At 42.0% G+C, this 18,191-nt stretch overlaps 2 protein-coding genes across 2 annotated transcripts; both read right to left on the reverse strand.

Moving 5' to 3' along the window:
• Window positions 1-258: 258 nt before the first annotated feature.
• On the reverse strand, window positions 259-9,390 carry CASP6 (caspase 6). The gene is made up of 8 exons (XM_068681963.1): window positions 9,233-9,390; window positions 7,611-7,652; window positions 6,923-6,965; window positions 5,383-5,529; window positions 4,894-4,970; window positions 4,294-4,469; window positions 2,441-2,597; window positions 259-1,809 (listed from the first exon to the last, which is right to left on the reverse strand). The coding sequence occupies exons 1-8, from the start codon at window positions 9,237-9,239 to the stop codon at window positions 1,571-1,573; spliced, it is 888 nt and encodes a 295-aa protein (XP_068538064.1). The 5' UTR covers window positions 9,240-9,390; the 3' UTR covers window positions 259-1,570.
• Window positions 9,391-11,412: 2,022 nt separating this feature from the next.
• On the reverse strand, window positions 11,413-16,297 carry PLA2G12A (phospholipase A2 group XIIA). Its single transcript, XM_068681964.1, has 4 exons — window positions 16,009-16,297; window positions 15,237-15,313; window positions 13,981-14,146; window positions 11,413-12,942 (listed from the first exon to the last, which is right to left on the reverse strand). The coding sequence occupies exons 1-4, from the start codon at window positions 16,208-16,210 to the stop codon at window positions 12,824-12,826; spliced, it is 564 nt and encodes a 187-aa protein (XP_068538065.1). The 5' UTR covers window positions 16,211-16,297; the 3' UTR covers window positions 11,413-12,823.
• Between the last annotated feature and the right edge of the window lie 1,894 nt (window positions 16,298-18,191).

Here is an 18,191-nt window from a genome sequence, read left to right on the forward strand (position 1 = left end):
TTCCTGGTAAAAATGACAGGGATGTTTTTTAGAATTAGAGCTGTCTTTTTAGGACCATGACTGTAACACAGCACTAGCTTAGTAAATAAGTAACTCTTGTATTAAGTAAGTATTACTGATTTGCTTTCTCTTTCCTTTTCACTAGCTCTGTTCTCTGATTTTGTTTGTATAACACCACTGGTGGGGGTTAGACTTGCATCCAAAGTAAGCTGTTTGTTTTAGTCAATGTTGCTGGAAAAGTGACATAAATCAAACTCATTTACTGTAAAATTATTTGTTTTATTGTTGTTTTTTATTGACAGGACTTATCAAAACATTCACACATACATGATTTATACAAAGCTTCAAAATAGCCCTATTAAGCCTACATATCCGTGACTCAGAACACAGTATGCAGAAGGACTTAAGTAAAGCAGAGCAAGTAAGTCAATTATTTTATACCCAGGAAAGTGGATTAGGCCACTTTGCTCAGCTTGAGCTCTCCATCATGCCCCCGAGTTGAGCACGTGTACCAATAATGTAAAAACTAATTAAAAAAAAATAAATGATAATTTGCTTCCATTATGTATGGAAGTACTTGGTTATGCACAGAATTGAAATTACTGATGCTGCTGTTGCAGCAACCTGAAACATCTCATGGTGACAAACGTGCTGTCGGTTCTGTATGCAAAGGGACAGTTACAGCCAAGCTCTGGAGCTGAGGGGAGGCAGAGGCTGATCCAACACCACGGCCTGAAGTATAAAGGTGCGTACACGTTGTAATTTACAGAGCTGCTAAAGATATCCAGCAGAGTTGTAAGCGACCCTGGACCCTATAAATGATTTGCTTTGAGATCTATACGAGATGAGCTTTCACCACCATGGAGTGTATTTGTACCCGAAGTTGTGGTCTCACCTCACTACTGCTCGCTTTACTCCTTGCAAAGCACCAGCAAGCTTTAATTTTAGCACAAATGTAAGTGATGTGCAAGCAAAAGAAGCACTTTATTTGCATTAATAATGAGTTGCACTCAAGGAATTAAGTTCCTTTTTAGTGTTGAGAGAAAAATGAAACAAAAAAAAGTCTTAAAAAATCATCCTCGATAAATCAATAAAAACTGTAATGCAGATACAACCGCACACAGATTTAAAAAAGATGTCTTACAAATATATTCCCTGTAAACAGTGCTCTTTGAGCAAGAAAAGTTAACCTAACGCAGTATTTAAAAAGGTTTGGAAATAGTAAAAAATGTGCCATAATAGTAAAAATGTGCCATAATTAGAAAGCAAGCAAGCAAAAATCTTACTTTTTTCTTTAAAAGTTATCTACAGTACCAATTCCAATGAAATCTGAGCACCTTTTACTAGTCGTGCACCAGTCGACTTTTCCCATTTTCCCTGAGAGGCACAGAGCTGTAATACTATCTTTAAAATCACTTTAAGAATTTAGAAACTATTGCATATACCAACTCTAAGGTTTGATCTCAGTGTTTTTGCGAATAATTGTATAGAATATTTGTCTCCTGATCTAAGGTAGTGTTTTTCTCACTCCTACAGCCAGTATTAAAGACTGGCATTGTTAATTAACAACCTACTTAGATTTTGGATGAAAATACAATTTTTTAGTTAACATTGAGGCAAAACAAGGAATCTGTTTTTTTCCTATAGCATTTATGTCCTTGCACACTTCCACTTTGCGATGCGATACTTTCCTGTTAACCACAGTAAGAAGCTCTGTGAACTCCAAGGAAGAGCCGTGCTTCCTCAGCGCCTCACACAAATCCTGAATGTACCAGGAGCCATTTACGGTTTCACGGTGAGAAAAGTAACCTGTTGTAGAACATAAAATGATATTCAGTTTTAAGTGGGTTAAGTTAAACATTAACCCAATAAACATGAACAAGTTACTCCTTGCTATCCCATTAAGTGTAATCGTTGAGATTAATAAGGGGTGTAAATCGTATCATGTCAATTATGCAATTTTTCTAGAAACTGTAGACAGGAAATGTCCTTGAGATCACTTAAGTGCTTAGCCAAGCGGAGTGTGGTTCAGGAACGGGTAGCTTATTGACCACAGGACTGTATCTGCGAGTTGCAAGAGAGCAGATGGGACTGAGGACAAAGATCTGTGGTGGACAGGGGAAGACAGTCATACTACAGGGAAACTAAAAAGCCACCAGCATACCACAGTCTTAGAGAAAAGGGAAATGCTTGCTGTCAGCAGACAGCTCAGCAACAAGACTACGATGAGAATGCCTCTGCTTGGCAAATTAACAGCAATTTTGATGGTTTGTTTTTACTTTTTCCTTAACATATGGGGCTCCTTCTCAGACAGACGTCACTTATCAGATATGCAAAACAGATGACCTGGAACTGTACTCGTTTTGGCTGCAGAATGAGGAAGTGTTGAAGCTTGTTATTGAAGTACCAGACGCACCCATGTAAAATATTAGAACTTTACCTTGTGCCACAGAATAACACATGAGAAAATCTGCACCAGCAGGCAGGGTGTAGACACCAGCTGCATCCACTTCAGTCTCATTAACAATGGCTTCTTTTCTGCCGTCTACTGTATCCTGAACAATAACTGGATCGTCGTGTTTATCACCTCGACATGCCTGTTGGAGAGAGAAGGGTCATTCTGCTTTCACCTCCGTGAAGCTCACCTTTGTTACTACGATGCTTTTAAGCAGAGGGGACTCCTATTCAGCATGTTCCAAGTTAACCGTGACTGTGGATCCATAAAGACCCATTTCGATCTCTAGCAATTAAAATCTCGGTGATGAAGCCCACTACAAGCTCTGAGATGATCACGGAATCATTGAGATTGGATGGGGGATCTCCTGAGTTCATCTCACCCAAGCCTCTTAGCTCAAGCAGGATCAGCTAAAGCAAGTTGTCCAGGACAGGACTATACCCAGCTGGCTTCTGAGCATCTCCAAGGATGGAAGGAAGCTGTACAACCTGTCTGGGTGACATCTGCTGTTTGACCACCCCACATATTTTTATTTTTTTTATTTTTAAACCAAAATTTCTGTGTTGAGATGGGGTTCCATGCATTTTTTGTGCCCACTGCCTTGTTTTGTCACTGTGCACTGCTGAAAAGGGTCTGGCTTCCTTTTCTTCCTTCCCTCCCGTCAGGTATTTATACACACTGATGAGATCCCCCCGAACCTTCTCTTCTTTAGGCTGAACAATCTCAGCCTCTCCTCGTATGAGAGAGATCCTCCAGCTCCCAAACCATCCTCACAACCCTGCACTAGACTTGCTCAGCTAGAGAATGGATCACCTCACCTAACCTTTTGCCTGCACAAGCATTGAATAAATGCTCTGAAGCACAGCCATCATCATACACTGTCTAGCTGTTAGTTGCAGGATTATTTTTTTGGTGAGAAGTCAGTAAATTAACCCGGTATTATCAGTGTTGCAGAAAAAGCTATACAGGGAGAATAAGAAGGTAAGAACACACTTAAAAGGTACAAAGCAGGTAACAGGAATTAGTTAAGAGATATCACGTAAGAGGAACGTGAAAATTTTCTTTCCTTTACAGTGATGAAGTTCTGTCCTTGCTGTTTTCTCTGTGATTTCCGAAGGTAAAAGTTACACTGATTGTTCTTTTTGCTGAAAAAGAACTCAGTTTATGAACTGAACTAAGTTGATTTGCTTTTTGATTAGTATATTTTATAAATGTTTCCAAGTACTACTTGTAATATGAAATATGCACGTAGTTTCCATCTTTGGCATCAGATTAAAAAAAAAAAGCTAAATGAATCCTAATGAAAAAATTATTATCGATATAGTGATTTTTGTAGCAGCCTTGTGCTTATGTCAGCTTTCATTTGAAAAAAAGGTAATTCTTAGAATTACTCTACGAACAACTAAAGTACAGTCTGGTTCTCATTTGAGTTTGCTAGTTGTAACCTGGATAAGGACAGGCTGAAGCCCCAAGTAACTTGGTTTGACCCCATAGCTGACTGCTACAGACAGGAAGCTGGACAACAGGCCTCCTGAGATCCCTTCCAACTTGCCCTATCCCATGAATGAAGAAGTGAAACAGGAGATTACGAATGGGTTTTATTTGACTGCTTAACACCAGCAGTATTTCTGAGCCAATAAAGCCTTAAATTGATTCTTTAAATTCAAATTAAATTCAAATTCAATTTAAAAGAGACACTGAGTATTGATCGTGGAATGAAAAAAAAAATAAAAAGGAAACTCTCTCTTACGTAAAGACTATTTCAGGAAAAAATGATTTGTCTATTACAAGAAGATGACACGGGTCAGTGTCAACTCCATGGAATTCAGAAACCTTACCTGAATGATAAAGATCTTCGGCTTTCCTACCAGACTCGGGCACTTGTCTCCCCTGAACATGTTTGTGATTGTCTCAATTTTGATTTGGTGATCGTATGCATAAACGTGATCATTCTCACCGTGACTCAAGTATACGCAAACAAAGCAGTCAGCATCGCTGTGGTCATCCTGAGAGGCTGAAATATCAAGCAGTGTTTAGAGGACTAGAAAGTAATCTTCAGGTGTAAAAAACATGGCACATTTGTATCCTATGATTTAATCTCAGATCAATTGTTTTTCAAATGAACCCTGCTTTCAGATAGTGCAATACTGCAGAGATGTGAAGGTAAAATACACATGGCTGAAGAGTGAGGCCACTAAAAGTAAAAGAATATTAATAACTTCTAGCTGCAAGTTAACTTCTTTCAGCTCTTAGCAACTTTGTTGGTTCTGCCAAAGACGACTTACATTGCAATAAAAGTGTTTTCAGTCTAACACTTTATGTCCCTTTACTGTTAAGCAATTCCACTTGTGCACAAAAAGTATTTTAAGCTAGATGAACATAATGAATGGAAGAAAAATTCTGCTACAAATAGACATAACCAACATATAGTCTCCTACCTTCGTGAACTTTCTGCAGCACATCATCTGCTCTCAGGTTTTCAAAATCTCTGACTTCAAATCCAAGGTCTGTCAAGCTGTTGTTAAAACACATAAGCATTTGTAAAAAAAACTTTTCACAAATTATATGCCAGTTCCTACCAGCTCAACTGCTTTCACTGTGAGAGAACGAATACTCATGTTTACACATCATTTATTGAAATAAAAAGAAAGTGAACTTGATGTTGGTCTCAAACGCGTGTCCAGTGCAGGTGTAGTACCCAACGTTACTTTGAAGACTCTCTCAAATCAGGGGACTTGTGCCAGTAGTTTCTGTGACTAAGAGGAACGTCCCTAGAAGCTTTTTTTGTTACAGCTTTCTTTGCTGAGGTTGCATAGGTGCTTATGTCTGCAAAATATTTTCTTCTGTTCTTAAACATAAGATTTAGGTAACTGCTTATTTCTGAAGTTTACTTTTTTAAGCTTTGGTGGAGAAACCAAGTTTCTTACCTGCGTTTCAGATTGTTTCTGTCTGCAGAAGTCCCGCGTCTTTCTGGCAGCATTAACTGCCAATAAAAGTGTTCATGATTGAAGATCAGTGCAACTCCTCTTCTTCGATGGTTCATTTTGTATTGCTCTGCAGGGTCATACGTTTGTCTGTTGCCAGGGATGGAAAATTTTCTTGATGAGTGAGTTAGTGGCTACCTGAATTCCCTTCCTGTATTCCTGCTGGCTGAGACTTTTGCAATTGACTGGAGACTTTGAGAATCCAATTTCAGAAATGCAAGATGTGTAATGATATAGAAAGAACCTAAATCATTAGGTCTTTCTGAAAACCTTGGGCACATTAAAAAGTTCACTAAAAACTAGCACTGGGTAGGTTAAAGGCTCTATCAGGTAGTGTTGAACAGTTTCTCTACAACGTATTTGCATTTACAGTTTTCAGGAGGCTGTCGTGTTAGTAACACAGTAAGGCATATAAGAGAGCTTCAGATTTGGCTCCAGTTCTCCACACTGTATGTTTAGCTAAACATTATTTTAGCATAGTTAGATGGTACATATGTATTTATGTGGAATTCTAACTGTGTGAGGTTTGCTTCAAGATCTAAATAAACCGAGTGCTGCATCATAAGCAATAGACTATGTAGTGTACAGTGGCTGATGAGGTGGTATACACACTGTTTGCAAGAGGAGAATGAGTTGGTAGTATTTACCCTTCCAAAATAAAAGCTCAGGTGATACAACTGTTCATCTAAGTGTTTAGCAATGAAGCAACAAAGCACTAAAGCTGAGACACAGTGCTGGTACAAGCACAACCAACCAACCTAGCTTCTAGGTAGAGGAGTTTTAAATATTAAGGCAACAAATAGATAAGAGTTCGGAGCAGCGTTCAGTGATTTTATTGTTTTATGAGCACACACAACATAGATGTCTGTGACAGCATGCTATGGACTGTACGCCTGGATCCAAAAGGTCCTTTCCAAGCTTTGGCATGGATGTATTTAGAGGGACAAAGCATACAATCTTGCTGCTTCTGTTGACAAGAGGCGGTGGTGCAGGGCAACAGAAGCTAAAGCACTTTTGGTGATAGCCCTGGCAACAGATAAGGCCAGTGATACAAGTGTACAGAATGACACTCCAGGTCATGCTGCCCTAGAACTGTGTGTAGGCAGAGCTTTAATATTTGGCATGTTACTGCTTATTTCCTGCTATGTTCACTTTTGGTGCAATTTGTGGAAGAAGTTCAGAACACCTGCCTGCAGAAGTTACTTAAAGATCACAATTTATTCCAAAATGCTTTTGTTTCACTGCAGAGTGACCGAAGTGTTTCATTAAGTATTTCTACCTCTCCACTTTATTATGAGCACCTGGTTAATAAAAATTTTTGTAAGATCTGTGGCAGAATTTAATAGATCTGCATCTCATGTAGTTAAAACTAGGAACATACTCTATAAATGGGTAGGGTTGAATGAATAATCCATTCACACTCTTAATAAAAAGTAGGCAACTTTCAACTGATTTCAGTGGGTCATTGCCATCATAACTTTACCTTTTATCAAGCGCATCTACTTCGGTGATGTTCTGATTTCTGTCTGTTAGAGAGATTTAAAAAAAAATCATTAAGAGCAACAATTTTAAACTGTGCATCCAGCCATAAAGTTTAGCTGTTAGCGTGAACCAAAAGCTCATTCACACATCAGCTGAGAAGGCATGCAGTTTAACAGCTTCATTAGCATTTGCACCCCAAAATTTTGCAGGCTGCTCTTAAAATTCTGACCCCAACGGTCTGAATTTTAGGTGATCAAGATGTGAATGTTTTATATCTAGCTATCTATCTATATAGCTATGTATTCATGTTTGTTTTTGTTTTGTTTCAGTGGTGCTGTTGATGCAGAACTGAGTGTTCTCTTTGAGGTTGGGACGCAGCAAATCAGTCACAGAAGGCAGTATAACCATACATATAGCTAACAACAGCTGAAAAGATGCAAGATTGGTACCTTTTCTTCTGCTAAGCTATATAAATATATGTATCTCCAGTAGAAGAATGCACAAAAGGTAACACTGTGGAAACAACAGGGAACATGCACATGTTGGGAGGCTGTAAAACTGAAGACCTGCAGATGTCTAGGCCAAAATATTTAATCTTTTTGCTTAAACATCTCTGTAGGCTATAAAATCACAGCTCCTCCTACTACCACTGGAGACTAACTACCCCATTATGAAAGCTATATACTAACCTGTGGTGGTTAATGTAGATCTGCTATCCAACTGAACATGGCCTGCAATTGGAACAGAAAAAAGACATGGTCACACACACACGTGCATATATTACAAACTATTTTGTATACATGATACTAGTTGTTTTTTTTCCCTGTTTTTTTGCATCTGACTAAAGTCTTTTGCAAAGTGAACTAACATATGTATGCACTGATAGAGAAGAAAAGTTCATAAAGACGATAGAAAAAACTTGCAGAAATCTAGAACTGACTTTAGAAAGCCCCTATATTGAACTCCATAGCAAAGGAGACTGGGGCACAGCTCAACACGAGTCAGCATTACTATTTACTTTAAGCATTACTATTTACATATAAACTTCCCCTTTGTAAATATTTATTATGCTTGCAAGTGTTGGGTTTTATAAATATTACCAGTGACCCAGTGCAGAAGGAGCTATTTCAGTTTGCTTGAAACAACACCTAGGTCAGATTAATGACAGAAATACTGAGTAATGAGTATAGATAAAGTGTAGCAAAAGTACCTGTGCCTGTGGTTTTGTTTAAAATATGAGCCAGAGAGCTGTATGTTTAAATTGACGTCATATTTTTGCTTGTGTACCTGAGATCTGTCTGAAGCTTTTGCCTCAACTTAAATAGAGGGGGGGGGGGGGGGGGGGGGAAGCTAAAGACCCTAACAGACCTTAAAAATGTTACAGTCAAACTTTTAGACAGAAAATGCTGACATACAGATATCAAAAGACCACAGAATGCCTGGGCCAAAGGAAATGCGAGAAGGATGTTTTACTTGTTCTTTTAGTTCTGTTTAGTCGGCTAGCCTTGAGCTTCTTATTGCTGCTGCCACTCTGCAGCTTCACTCAAGTAAACAATACTTAAATACATACATATATGTGAAAAACTTTCTGCTTGTCTCACACAGGCTCATTCTAAAAACTGTTTGTTCTCAATGGGTCTACTCATTTTAAATCTTGTGGACTGCTTCAGGGGAATCCAAAACCAGGTGGGCACTGAATTCACCCTGGGACCTGACAGCACGTTTTCCTGGCTACATTTTAATCTCATAACGTTTCAAAGAGACGCTTGGAAAGCACCGGCAGCCACCACAGGGCACAAAGACTCTACAGCACGCCTGATGGCATCTTGGGGAACACAAACCACACTGAAAATACAACCAAGGAAGAAACAGAATGTTGTACCCCAAGGGGAGCTTTGCCTCCTGCTACCAAAAGGAGAATGCCAAGGGCTGCAAATTTAAAACATCCAGTGCAAGGTTTTATTATGTGCAGCAAAACGATAGTGCCTTTGTTTAAAGCCTAGAAAGAGTGGAGTATTCTCAAAGAGGGGGGCGCCCAGAGGAGCACCCTTCACCCTGAGGGGCGCAGCCCCCTCCTGCTGCCTGTCCCCCCTCACCCGCCCCGGCCCTTCAGGTGCCCGGCTTCAGCCGCAGGGCTCAGCACCCAAGCCCGAGCAGTGCGGGCAGGAACCTTTCACGACAAGTCTCTCCGAAACCGAGAGCTCCCCTCCATGAGGCTCGGGCCCCTCTCACGGCTCACCCCGGTCCCCCCCCCCCTAGAAGCCGCTTTAGGGCGCCAGGGCGGGCGGGCGCCATTCCGCCTCCTACCTACCCGACATGGCGGCCGCCTCCGAAGGACGCGGGGGTGGTGGGGGGAGAAGGAAGGAGAAGCCTTCAGCCTGCCCCCGGAGCCCCGAGGATGAACGGGAGGAATGGCTTCCTCAGGATGGAGCCTGGAGTCTGCTGAGACGTCCCCTTCGGCGCCGGGGAGGCTCTCAGCACCGTGCGAGGGGTCCCCCTAAAGGCGCGGGCTGCTTCCTTCGCCTTGAGGCGCCCGACATGCGCCCTCCTCGGGGCGCCCGGGCGTGAGGGGTTAGGTTGGAGTTGGGTTTGTAACCCTAGATTGTTGGTGTAGCACATTGCCCTTGGTCGTGGCTGAGGAGAGAGCCAAGGGGCTGACAAAGCCTGCCTGGGTACCTCCACAAACGCCCATCTTGTCAGCCCCTTCCTTCTGGGCACCCATCACCGGGGTGGTGACAGAGCCGGGATGGTCTGGGGACAAAACCAGCCTTCTGTAGCAGAGTTTAGGAGATTTGTAATGCTGTGGGTCTGAATTCACTGACCCTAGGGTATTCTTAGGCTTCTGGAGATCAGCGCTGCTACAGGCACCGAAGGAGGTAGGTGTAAGTGTGAACAAGCTCCTAGAGATCCATGCTGCTACAGGAGGGAAATTCAAAGGGGGATTTGGGGTATTTTTACCTTGTCGGGCTTGTTTTATACAGGTTTGTTCCGTGAATAACATGGTTTAGATGAGGTGTCTCCCTTTTGGTGGAGCTACGGGTGTTTTTAACTGCCTTTGCTTATTTTTCCCTTGTTTGGACTTGTCATCCTCAAGCTGCTGTAGTCAGCTAGATCAAGATAAAATTGTTTAAAATGGTTTTGAGTATACTTCTGTCAAAACGGAATGCTATTTTACAACAGCATCTTTCTTACACTGTAAAACATTTTGTCTCTTAGCAAGCAGATTCATTTCTTTTTCAAACTGCAGCCCCCAGACCCCTCAGCAGAGCTGCCCCTAAGCCCCCAGCTGCAGTAACTGTGTATGAAGGAGCAAACCGAGAGCCTAAATTTTGGGCTCTGAAACAGTTCTGTTCAGCAGTTTGCATTCACGTCAGCCATATTCCTTAGCCCTGCAGTTAGCTTAGATCTCAAGAAGCCCATTTTAAGTAAACATATTTTTTTTTTTTTCACTTTGTTTTGCTAGTGGCTAAGATCATACTCAGTCAGCCATTGCGTTCAGCTGAGTCACCAGTAATTTGAGCACACATAGGAAGACAGAGGTAATGTTTGACTCTGGCGTGCATCTCCAGCGTATTTTAATATGTTTTTGTTATACCTGCATGCACATGTTTAGAAAGTCTTGGATTGTTGCAATAGCTCCACTCTAAGTGGGTATTTTTTATTTATTTATTTATTCAGAAAGCATTGTGGAGGTATCAAAACTGCAGATTGAAGAAGGTTGTTAGATTTTGGACATGCTAGTGCTGCTCAAGTCATCCAGACAGGCAAAAGAGCCTGAAGGACGTATTAAAACCTGTAAAAAATAAAAAAAAAAATAATCACAGAGACATTTAAAAATAGTGCTATTGCCTACATGAAAGCACACAGTAACGAGCCAAATGACAAAACTGCAATATATATATATTTAAGTTGTTAAATCACGTGAGGGTAATACCTAGGTTTCCCTTTGGCATTGTAACCTGTAATATGTTTCATATAATTTGCAGGAAACTATAACCAAGGATTTCTGCTACAGGCAAAACTTAGGCAAAGACTCCCTCAAATATAAATGCTTCCTTTGGTTTATTATCAGAACTATTAACATGTCATCTGTTGTGTTATCTAGCCATGTAAAGGCTCTTTTTAGTATTATAAATAGTTTGAGGGAAACTATGAAATGCTTTCATGATATATTTGCAGGTTAATACAGAAGGGAACAAAGCCCAGCACTTTCCAACAGTTTTTCCTTCTATGTTCATAGAAGCACATAGTTGAAGCTCACTTTTACCTGGCTTACCTAGTTGAACACAGAATTATTCTGCACTCACTGTGATAATGCATCATAGTTTTAATTTTAAGCAATGGGAGTAATTCAGACTCATTTCAGTTCCATGACAGAATAAATTTCACCAAATTTGGAGGAACCACGAGTTCTTCAAACACAGCTTTGTAAAATTTGGCAGTAGCATGTCTCTTGCAGCATTACGTAGTAGTCACAAACACAAAAGCATGGCCAAAGAACTTGAACTTTATTCTGAGGCACTTATATTGCATCACGTACAGTAAGCTCTAGTGAAAAACAAAACAAAAAAAAAGCAAAAACATATAAAAGCACTTCCAGAAAGAAATCACAATCCACGAGTCAGGTAAATTTTAGGCTTTCTACACAGTCTCTGTTCCCTGTTCACCAATGCAGTATCATGATTTTCACTCATCTTCAGTGGATTTCTAAGGCAAAACAGAGCAGGAGGACGGGATCCAATGCAGAAGTTAACGGAGGTCTGACAACTGGAGATTAGCAACAAAAGATCAGGACGGAGGACAAATCCCAAATAATACAGACATCTGATGATTTCAGCTAGAGACGTCACAGAAGAAATTGATGACAGAAATAAAGGCTCAGATGTTTGTCAGCCTCACAGAGGTCATGGGAATACACGACAGAAATACAAGCTCAAATTTCTGCCAGTGTCACAGCAGGCATTTTAAATAAAAAGGTTTGTTGGACATGCTGACCCTATCCATGGAACCTTCTTCTAGTTTTCAATCAGAACTAACTAAATGAAAGCAAAGATGAACACAGTAACCAAGTGGTGCCACAAAACAAATATAAATCAACCTCTTTGAACAATATATCCTTTCTATGCATATAATACACAACACGTTTTATTTGAAAAATAAACACTTGAATTGATTTTAAAATTATGTAACATTACAAATACATTCCAGCAGGTTCTCAAATCAGAAGTATATCCTTAGGTCGCAAACTGTTCATTTTAGCAGTCAAGCCTTAGAAGGATCAACTTATTTGATCTGAAAAGTGCTGCAAAAGTATGTTTGATACAGAATCAGGTAGAAATATATAGTGCAGATATATACCCTTGCTTAGGGCGCTTTGTTGTTGTTTTAAAACAAACCCACAGGACGGAACACATCCGAAAGAACTGAAGGCCATTGTACCAAAAGCATGGAAGTACTGGCTATGCAAGATGCCATATTAACTCACACAAAACACTTTTTCCTGATAGATCTTATCAGAAGCATCAACTACTAGGAAACGTAACATTTGACCTACATTAAAAATCACCTGAGAATTCAACTCTTCTGTGCCTCTGATTTACTCACTGCATTTTTATTTTAATTTAAAATAGCACTGATGTTTGACAATAGCATACCCTCGGTGTACGTCCACCAAAGGAATTGAATTTCAGTTTCCACACTTCTAGTGTAAAGGGAAAGATAATGAAGACTTGATACATTTTTTTTAAACATGAGGAAGAATATCACAGTAACTTTCAAACCAGTATATTCACATCAGCATTTAATATATTACTTGCTGGAAAGTGTAAAGCTTTGGCCAAAGTCTTGCTTCATTCCAGCTGAGTCTTTTACTTCATTCTGAACCGTAAGATGTCCGTGTCTTTCAGAGATCTGTCTTATCCTCATACCGACACATACAGGCAGCTCTCTGGCTGTCCAGGTATGGCTTACATCCTAAATGTATAACTGCATCAAACAACAGCTGCACAGTTGATTCACAAGCTGTAAACAAAGAGAAGTTCAGTGAGAAGCACTCTTTAGATGGAATATGAAACAACTAGACATGACTCTGCTTTTTAAAATCCTTCTCAGTTTACCAATCTGCTCTGGGCAGAGCAGAGTGTCAAAGACTGAACCAATACGGAATCATTAACGTTGTGACTGAAGATTTTACTTATGCCAATGAAAACAAGCAAGAAAGTTCACTGAATATGGTAGGTTACCAGTGTTAGAAACATCATTTAGTTCTGGCAAGGTAAAAGAACTGTTTTATCCTTCGCTTTTTGCATCCCAGTTTATGCAAAGGTTGCTACCTTTAACAGCAACTCAACAGAACTGAGCAAACATTCATCAGTTTTGACACAAAGCACGAACATGACAACTTCTCTGCAGTTGTGTGGATCTGAGAAGTTCAAACAGAGGCTTGTTCTAAAAACTGATTGTTCTTGGTGGGACTACTTACTGTAAAAGTGCCATTGGCCACGTTAAGTGTGGTTATGTCATGCACTGATCAGATGCAGGCCAACAATCAGAAGGAATCCAATCATAGGATTATGGGCTGTTCAAGAAAAACCTAAAATGTATGCACTAAGGGACAGCGTCAACTGCTTCCGCTGTAACAATATATTATTCTAGTATCTTATTTCATAAAAGGAGACAATTCAGTATTGTCCCACTGTTTACTAGCAATGACGTGTAGTAGACGTTTAGAACTCAGCCAGCCAAACAGTGAATATTGAGCTCCACCACAGCAAATGCAACAATTACAGTTATACGTATGTTTTGATCAGGTTGTATTCCCAGCTAGCTACTCCTACACGGGAATCATTATTTTTTCTCCATTTTCCCCTGATCATTTTCCTATGCTGTGTCATTGCTCAGCTGTATGAGTGTCTGGGCTGCGTGACAGAGGAGCCAAACAAGGCATCTTTCAGCAGTAGCTTCAGCTTAAGAAAACGTGGCATTGCTGTGCTGCACAAAGAGTCTTTGCCAAACAAGCTCAGCTACAGTCGGAAAAACAAAGGCATTTTTCAGGCTTACCCTGCACGCTCTCTGATATTCCAAGTGTTTTCTGCACATCTCTGCAAATTTTGGAGAGGCAGGACTGAAACTCCTCATCACAGTCATTTTTTTTATTGCCACAAGTATCGTAACATCTGTCGTGGTGGTTGCAGCACTTTGTCATCGAAGGGATCCCAATGTCAAACTGTGAAGAAAATCACATTGGTGGTACAATTAAGGTTGGAATCTTGAGATATTACATAAGAAAGATACAGGCTATGAATATGATAGAATACAAAAGTTAGAAATTAAGAACTAATGCAACCTATCCAGCTGTCATTCAGTTATCTCTGTAGTTTGTTGTTCACCGCGAGTAAGCTGTGCTGGCTTGACCCCGGCCAGCAGCCAAACACTTACACAGCTGCCTGCTTAACCCCTGCCCCCTCACAGGACAGGGGAGAGAATAGGAAATGCAGAGGCAAGACAACACATAGTTCTAGATAACAGTTTAATAGGTGACCAAAAGAGGGAAAAAAAAACAAAGCAGGCTGATGCCTAGCCTGTCCCTGAGCAACAGCCACCTTGGAAGGTAATTCCTTCCTCTTGCTCCCTTCTTTTTTCACTACGCCAGTTTTCCTGCTGAACACGATGCTGTACGGTACGGAATATCCCTTCTGAGTCAGCTGTCCCGGCTGTGTCCCCTCCCAGCTTCCTGCCCAGCCCCAGCCAGCCTTCTGGGCAGACTGGGGAAAAAAGAGAAAGCTGTAATGCTGTGCAAGCATTGCTCAGCAAGAGACAGAACCAGTGCCGTGTTACCTATCGACGCTGTTATAGCCCCACATCCCAAACACTGTGTGATGCAGGCTGCTGTGAAGGAAGTTAACTCCATCCCAGTCAGACCCGGTACGTAACACAACCCATATTTTCTTTAAAGAAAAATGTATTAGCGTTGGTAAGGTGGGAGCCAAAACCTCCACTCTCACAGGGCTACTGTTCAGTTGTTCAGTGCCTTCCGGACTGTGAGAATGAAACGTTATTGGTTAAAAAATGAGAAGTTAATCATCATCACTATTTTATCCCTATAGTATTTATGAATATATTTACGTTTTGTTCATTTATCATATTACTATTTCCCACGTGCTGTTACCAAAGCACGTGCTGGAGCTGATAAAGGCAGGGATGCAGTACCTGGCTGATGGCTCACCCTTGGGATATGGGAGGAAGAAAACACCCGCATCGAGGAAAGTCCACGTGTGAAAATCCACACACACAAAGAAACCCCAAAATGGACTTACCTGAACCCCAAACAGAGGGGATCCACAGCCATTTGGTGGCGAAGGTTTATACCCGTAGCGAGGAAAGGGCTTTGATCCTGCAAAAGGTGATTTATAATGCCTCAAATATATTTTTTCCACAGAATTTTAGTGCCGTCAAAACTCACCGTGGCCATTTGCTGGGCTTGAGACGGCTGCATTTTTGGTATAAGTATGTATTCAAGCACCTGAATATCACCGAGAGTTTCCAAATTACAGCTTGGGAGCACTGAGCACTTTGTCAGCAAGGGGGGAGAAGGCACCTGAGCAAATATTCGCTTCAGTTTCCATGTTAAAACAAAAATAATTTTGAGTCACTACAGTCGATGCACGAGAGCCACCACAGTCGATGCACGACTTGTGTGCGATGCACAGGATTATATTTAAAAGGAAGGGCTCTCTGAAGCATTAATGAGCTTTAAGGTGCTCCACGCTTTGTACACAGCCAGCACCGCCGATCCTAAGGGTTAAACGACAACCAGGGACCCAAACGGACCCAAACGGACCCGACAACCCCCCGCGCCCGGGCGTTTGCACCCCCACAGCCCGCTGAAGCCCCGTCCCCCCGGCAGGGCGCAGCTCTGGCGTCCCGACCCGATCCGGATCGCAATCCGGATCGCAATCCGGAGCCGGGAGGCGACCCTTCACCTCCTTTCGCTGCCTCGCACCGACGAGGGAGGCGAGGGCACGGGCGCGGCGCGGCGCTTCCAGTCAGCGCCCATGGGCGGCCATGTCCCCCCCTCACCCCCCTCACCGTCGCTGCACTTGTAGTGGCACAGCCCGTCCTCGCCGCCCAGCAGCTCCAGGGCGGCGTTGAGGTACACGTCGATCTTGTGCACCCCGTTGCGGATCGTCTTCAGCGTCAGCCGCCAGTCGGGGGTCCGCGGAGCCTCCTGGCTCGCACCCGGCCAGGCGCAGAGCAGCAGCGGCAGCAGCAGCAGCGGGGCGCCGGCCATGCCCGGGGCCGGCCGCTCGCCTCCAGCCCCCTCCACCCGCCCGCCGCCATCGGCTCGCCGAGCACCGCCCCGAGCCCGCCTCTGGGGAGGCGCTGCCAAGGCTGAGGCGGCGACACCAAACCTGAGGGGACGCCCCCAAATCTAAGGGGACGCCCCCAAACCTGAGGGGATGCCCCAAAAGCTGAGGGGGGCGGCGGGGTAGGGGTGACCGTGCCTCAGCGCTGGGGCTGTGGCGCAGAAAAGCGACCCAAATGAGGCCGCTATATTTATATATCTATAGATTTAAATCCTACGTGCTCCTCAGAGAGGGTGAAGTGGAGCCGTGTGGGAGCTGGTTTCGTTTTTGTAGGGAAATTTTTGTTTTAAGGTGGCGTGGGATTGGCCCCGAGTGTGCCAGCAGCAGGGTCTCGGGAGAAAAGTAACTGTGGTGAAAAACGGGAGGTGGAGGGAAAACTCTCCAGATAGACAGTCAGAGAGAGAAGATACACGATAAATACTGTTTTTTTCTTTGCAACCTCTTTGGATTTAGTATTAACCAGAGGTAACTGAAGAAAGAGGTGGAAAAAGTTGAAGTATGCTAAGTCAAACAAAAGAGGGAGCTCTTCCTACACCTGTCCTGCAAACAGCCTTTCCCTGTGATTGCTTCATAAAGACCGTGGTTCAGCGAAGTATTTACAAGGAAGGAATATGCTTAAATGCTTTCCTAAATAGGAAGCTTTGTTAGGGGCAGATAAGAGAAATAATTCATACCCTTAACTTCAGCTGTTGGTGACTGACAGGGTCCTTACTTGATAAATTCGTGCTGATTTTTCTACGAGACAGTGGAAGATAAAGAAAAGTCAGGGAAAACGTAAAACTTCTGTCTGAAGCAGACAGCAGTGAATTATTAAAAAGCATAACCACCACCAGCAAAAAATGCGATAAAACACACAAAAAGCACCTCCCCATCAACAACTTGTGTGAACAAATGCTATTGATTCAATGGGATAAATCATTGAGAGAGATAAAGTAAAAGAAGTATTAAAACTCCTGTAAATTAGAATCCAGTGAAGTATGTTACAAAACTCGTGAGCAGTTTGACAGGACTCAGATGGTCCTGAAGTCATTTAACAGTTCTGTGTTGAAACTACCAATCCAAAAACCAAATTCTGGCCCTTTTAAGAGCGCAGTGCCAGCATCTCTTTTGGTTGACTTGCAGCCTTGCCTACCTTCTGCATAATTCTTTTTGTGGATAACCCTTGCTGAATGTCTCAGCTTCCGTGTCAGTTAATGCAGTGGCACAATTCCCCCTGGCTGCACAGTACAGGATCTGGCCCTTGTAAGGATGTGGTTTGGTGTTTTTGTTTGTTTGTTTTTCACATTATTGTTTCATGCTTCTGTATATTGCTGTAGGAAGCAAACTTTTTTTTTTTTTTTTTTTTCTGGCTTCAAGTATTCATTTTAAGCTAAGGTCTGTAACTTGTTTGTGTAGAATTAAATCTATATGCATTACATACAGACTTTTTATGTATTTGTATTGTTTTATAAACATGTACACAAGAAAACCCTATATGATGTCAAGACTTTGTCAGATCTTGGAAATACACATACATGTACATAGGCAACCTAAGACAAGACACTTTTTATTTAGTTTATGTTAAGTCTTGAATTTCCTCTGTTCTTTGTGACTGGCTGTGGTTAAATTAATACAAAAATTGCCCTAAGCTAGATGATCAGACACAGCGTACTAACTACATTAAAAATTGTCTGAGTTTTTAGCTGAAAGAATTACCACCAGAGTAATCTTTGAGTAACAAACATCACGATCATATTCAGTCCGTCAGTTAACAGGGGGTCTGAAGTCTGATTGCTCAGTAAGCCTACAGAATTGACTGCCAAGCAGAGCAGCATCCTGAGGGTTTCTAATGACCTAGGCCTTGAGATGATGGAATTCCTTTCAAGTTCTGTGCTTGCTGTCCTTTCTGCGATGCTTGCATATTGC

The sequence above is a fragment of the Anas acuta genome, chromosome 4 (assembly GCF_963932015.1).
Source record: "Anas acuta chromosome 4, bAnaAcu1.1, whole genome shotgun sequence".
In the NCBI taxonomy this organism is placed as follows: Eukaryota; Metazoa; Chordata; class Aves; order Anseriformes; family Anatidae; genus Anas; species Anas acuta.

Excerpts from the sequence above, each read along its gene's own strand:
- CASP6 (XM_068681963.1), bottom strand. Across the intron at positions 6,966-7,610 it reads ATCTACATTAACCACCACAG|ACAGAAATCAGAACATCACC; the intron begins GTTAGTATATAG and ends TCTCTCTAACAG. Across the intron at positions 2,598-4,293 it reads CGAAGATCTTTATCATTCAG|GCATGTCGAGGTGATAAACA; the intron begins GTAAGGTTTCTG and ends TCTCTCCAACAG.
- PLA2G12A (XM_068681964.1), bottom strand. The coding sequence starts at position 16,210 with ATGGCCGGCGCCCCGCTGCTGCTGCTGCCGCTGCTGCTCTGCGCCTGG. Across the intron at positions 14,147-15,236 it reads CCCCTCTGTTTGGGGTTCAG|TTTGACATTGGGATCCCTTC; the intron begins GTAAGTCCATTT and ends TTTTCTTCACAG. Across the intron at positions 12,943-13,980 it reads AATATCAGAGAGCGTGCAGG|CTTGTGAATCAACTGTGCAG; the intron begins GTAAGCCTGAAA and ends CTTTGTTTACAG.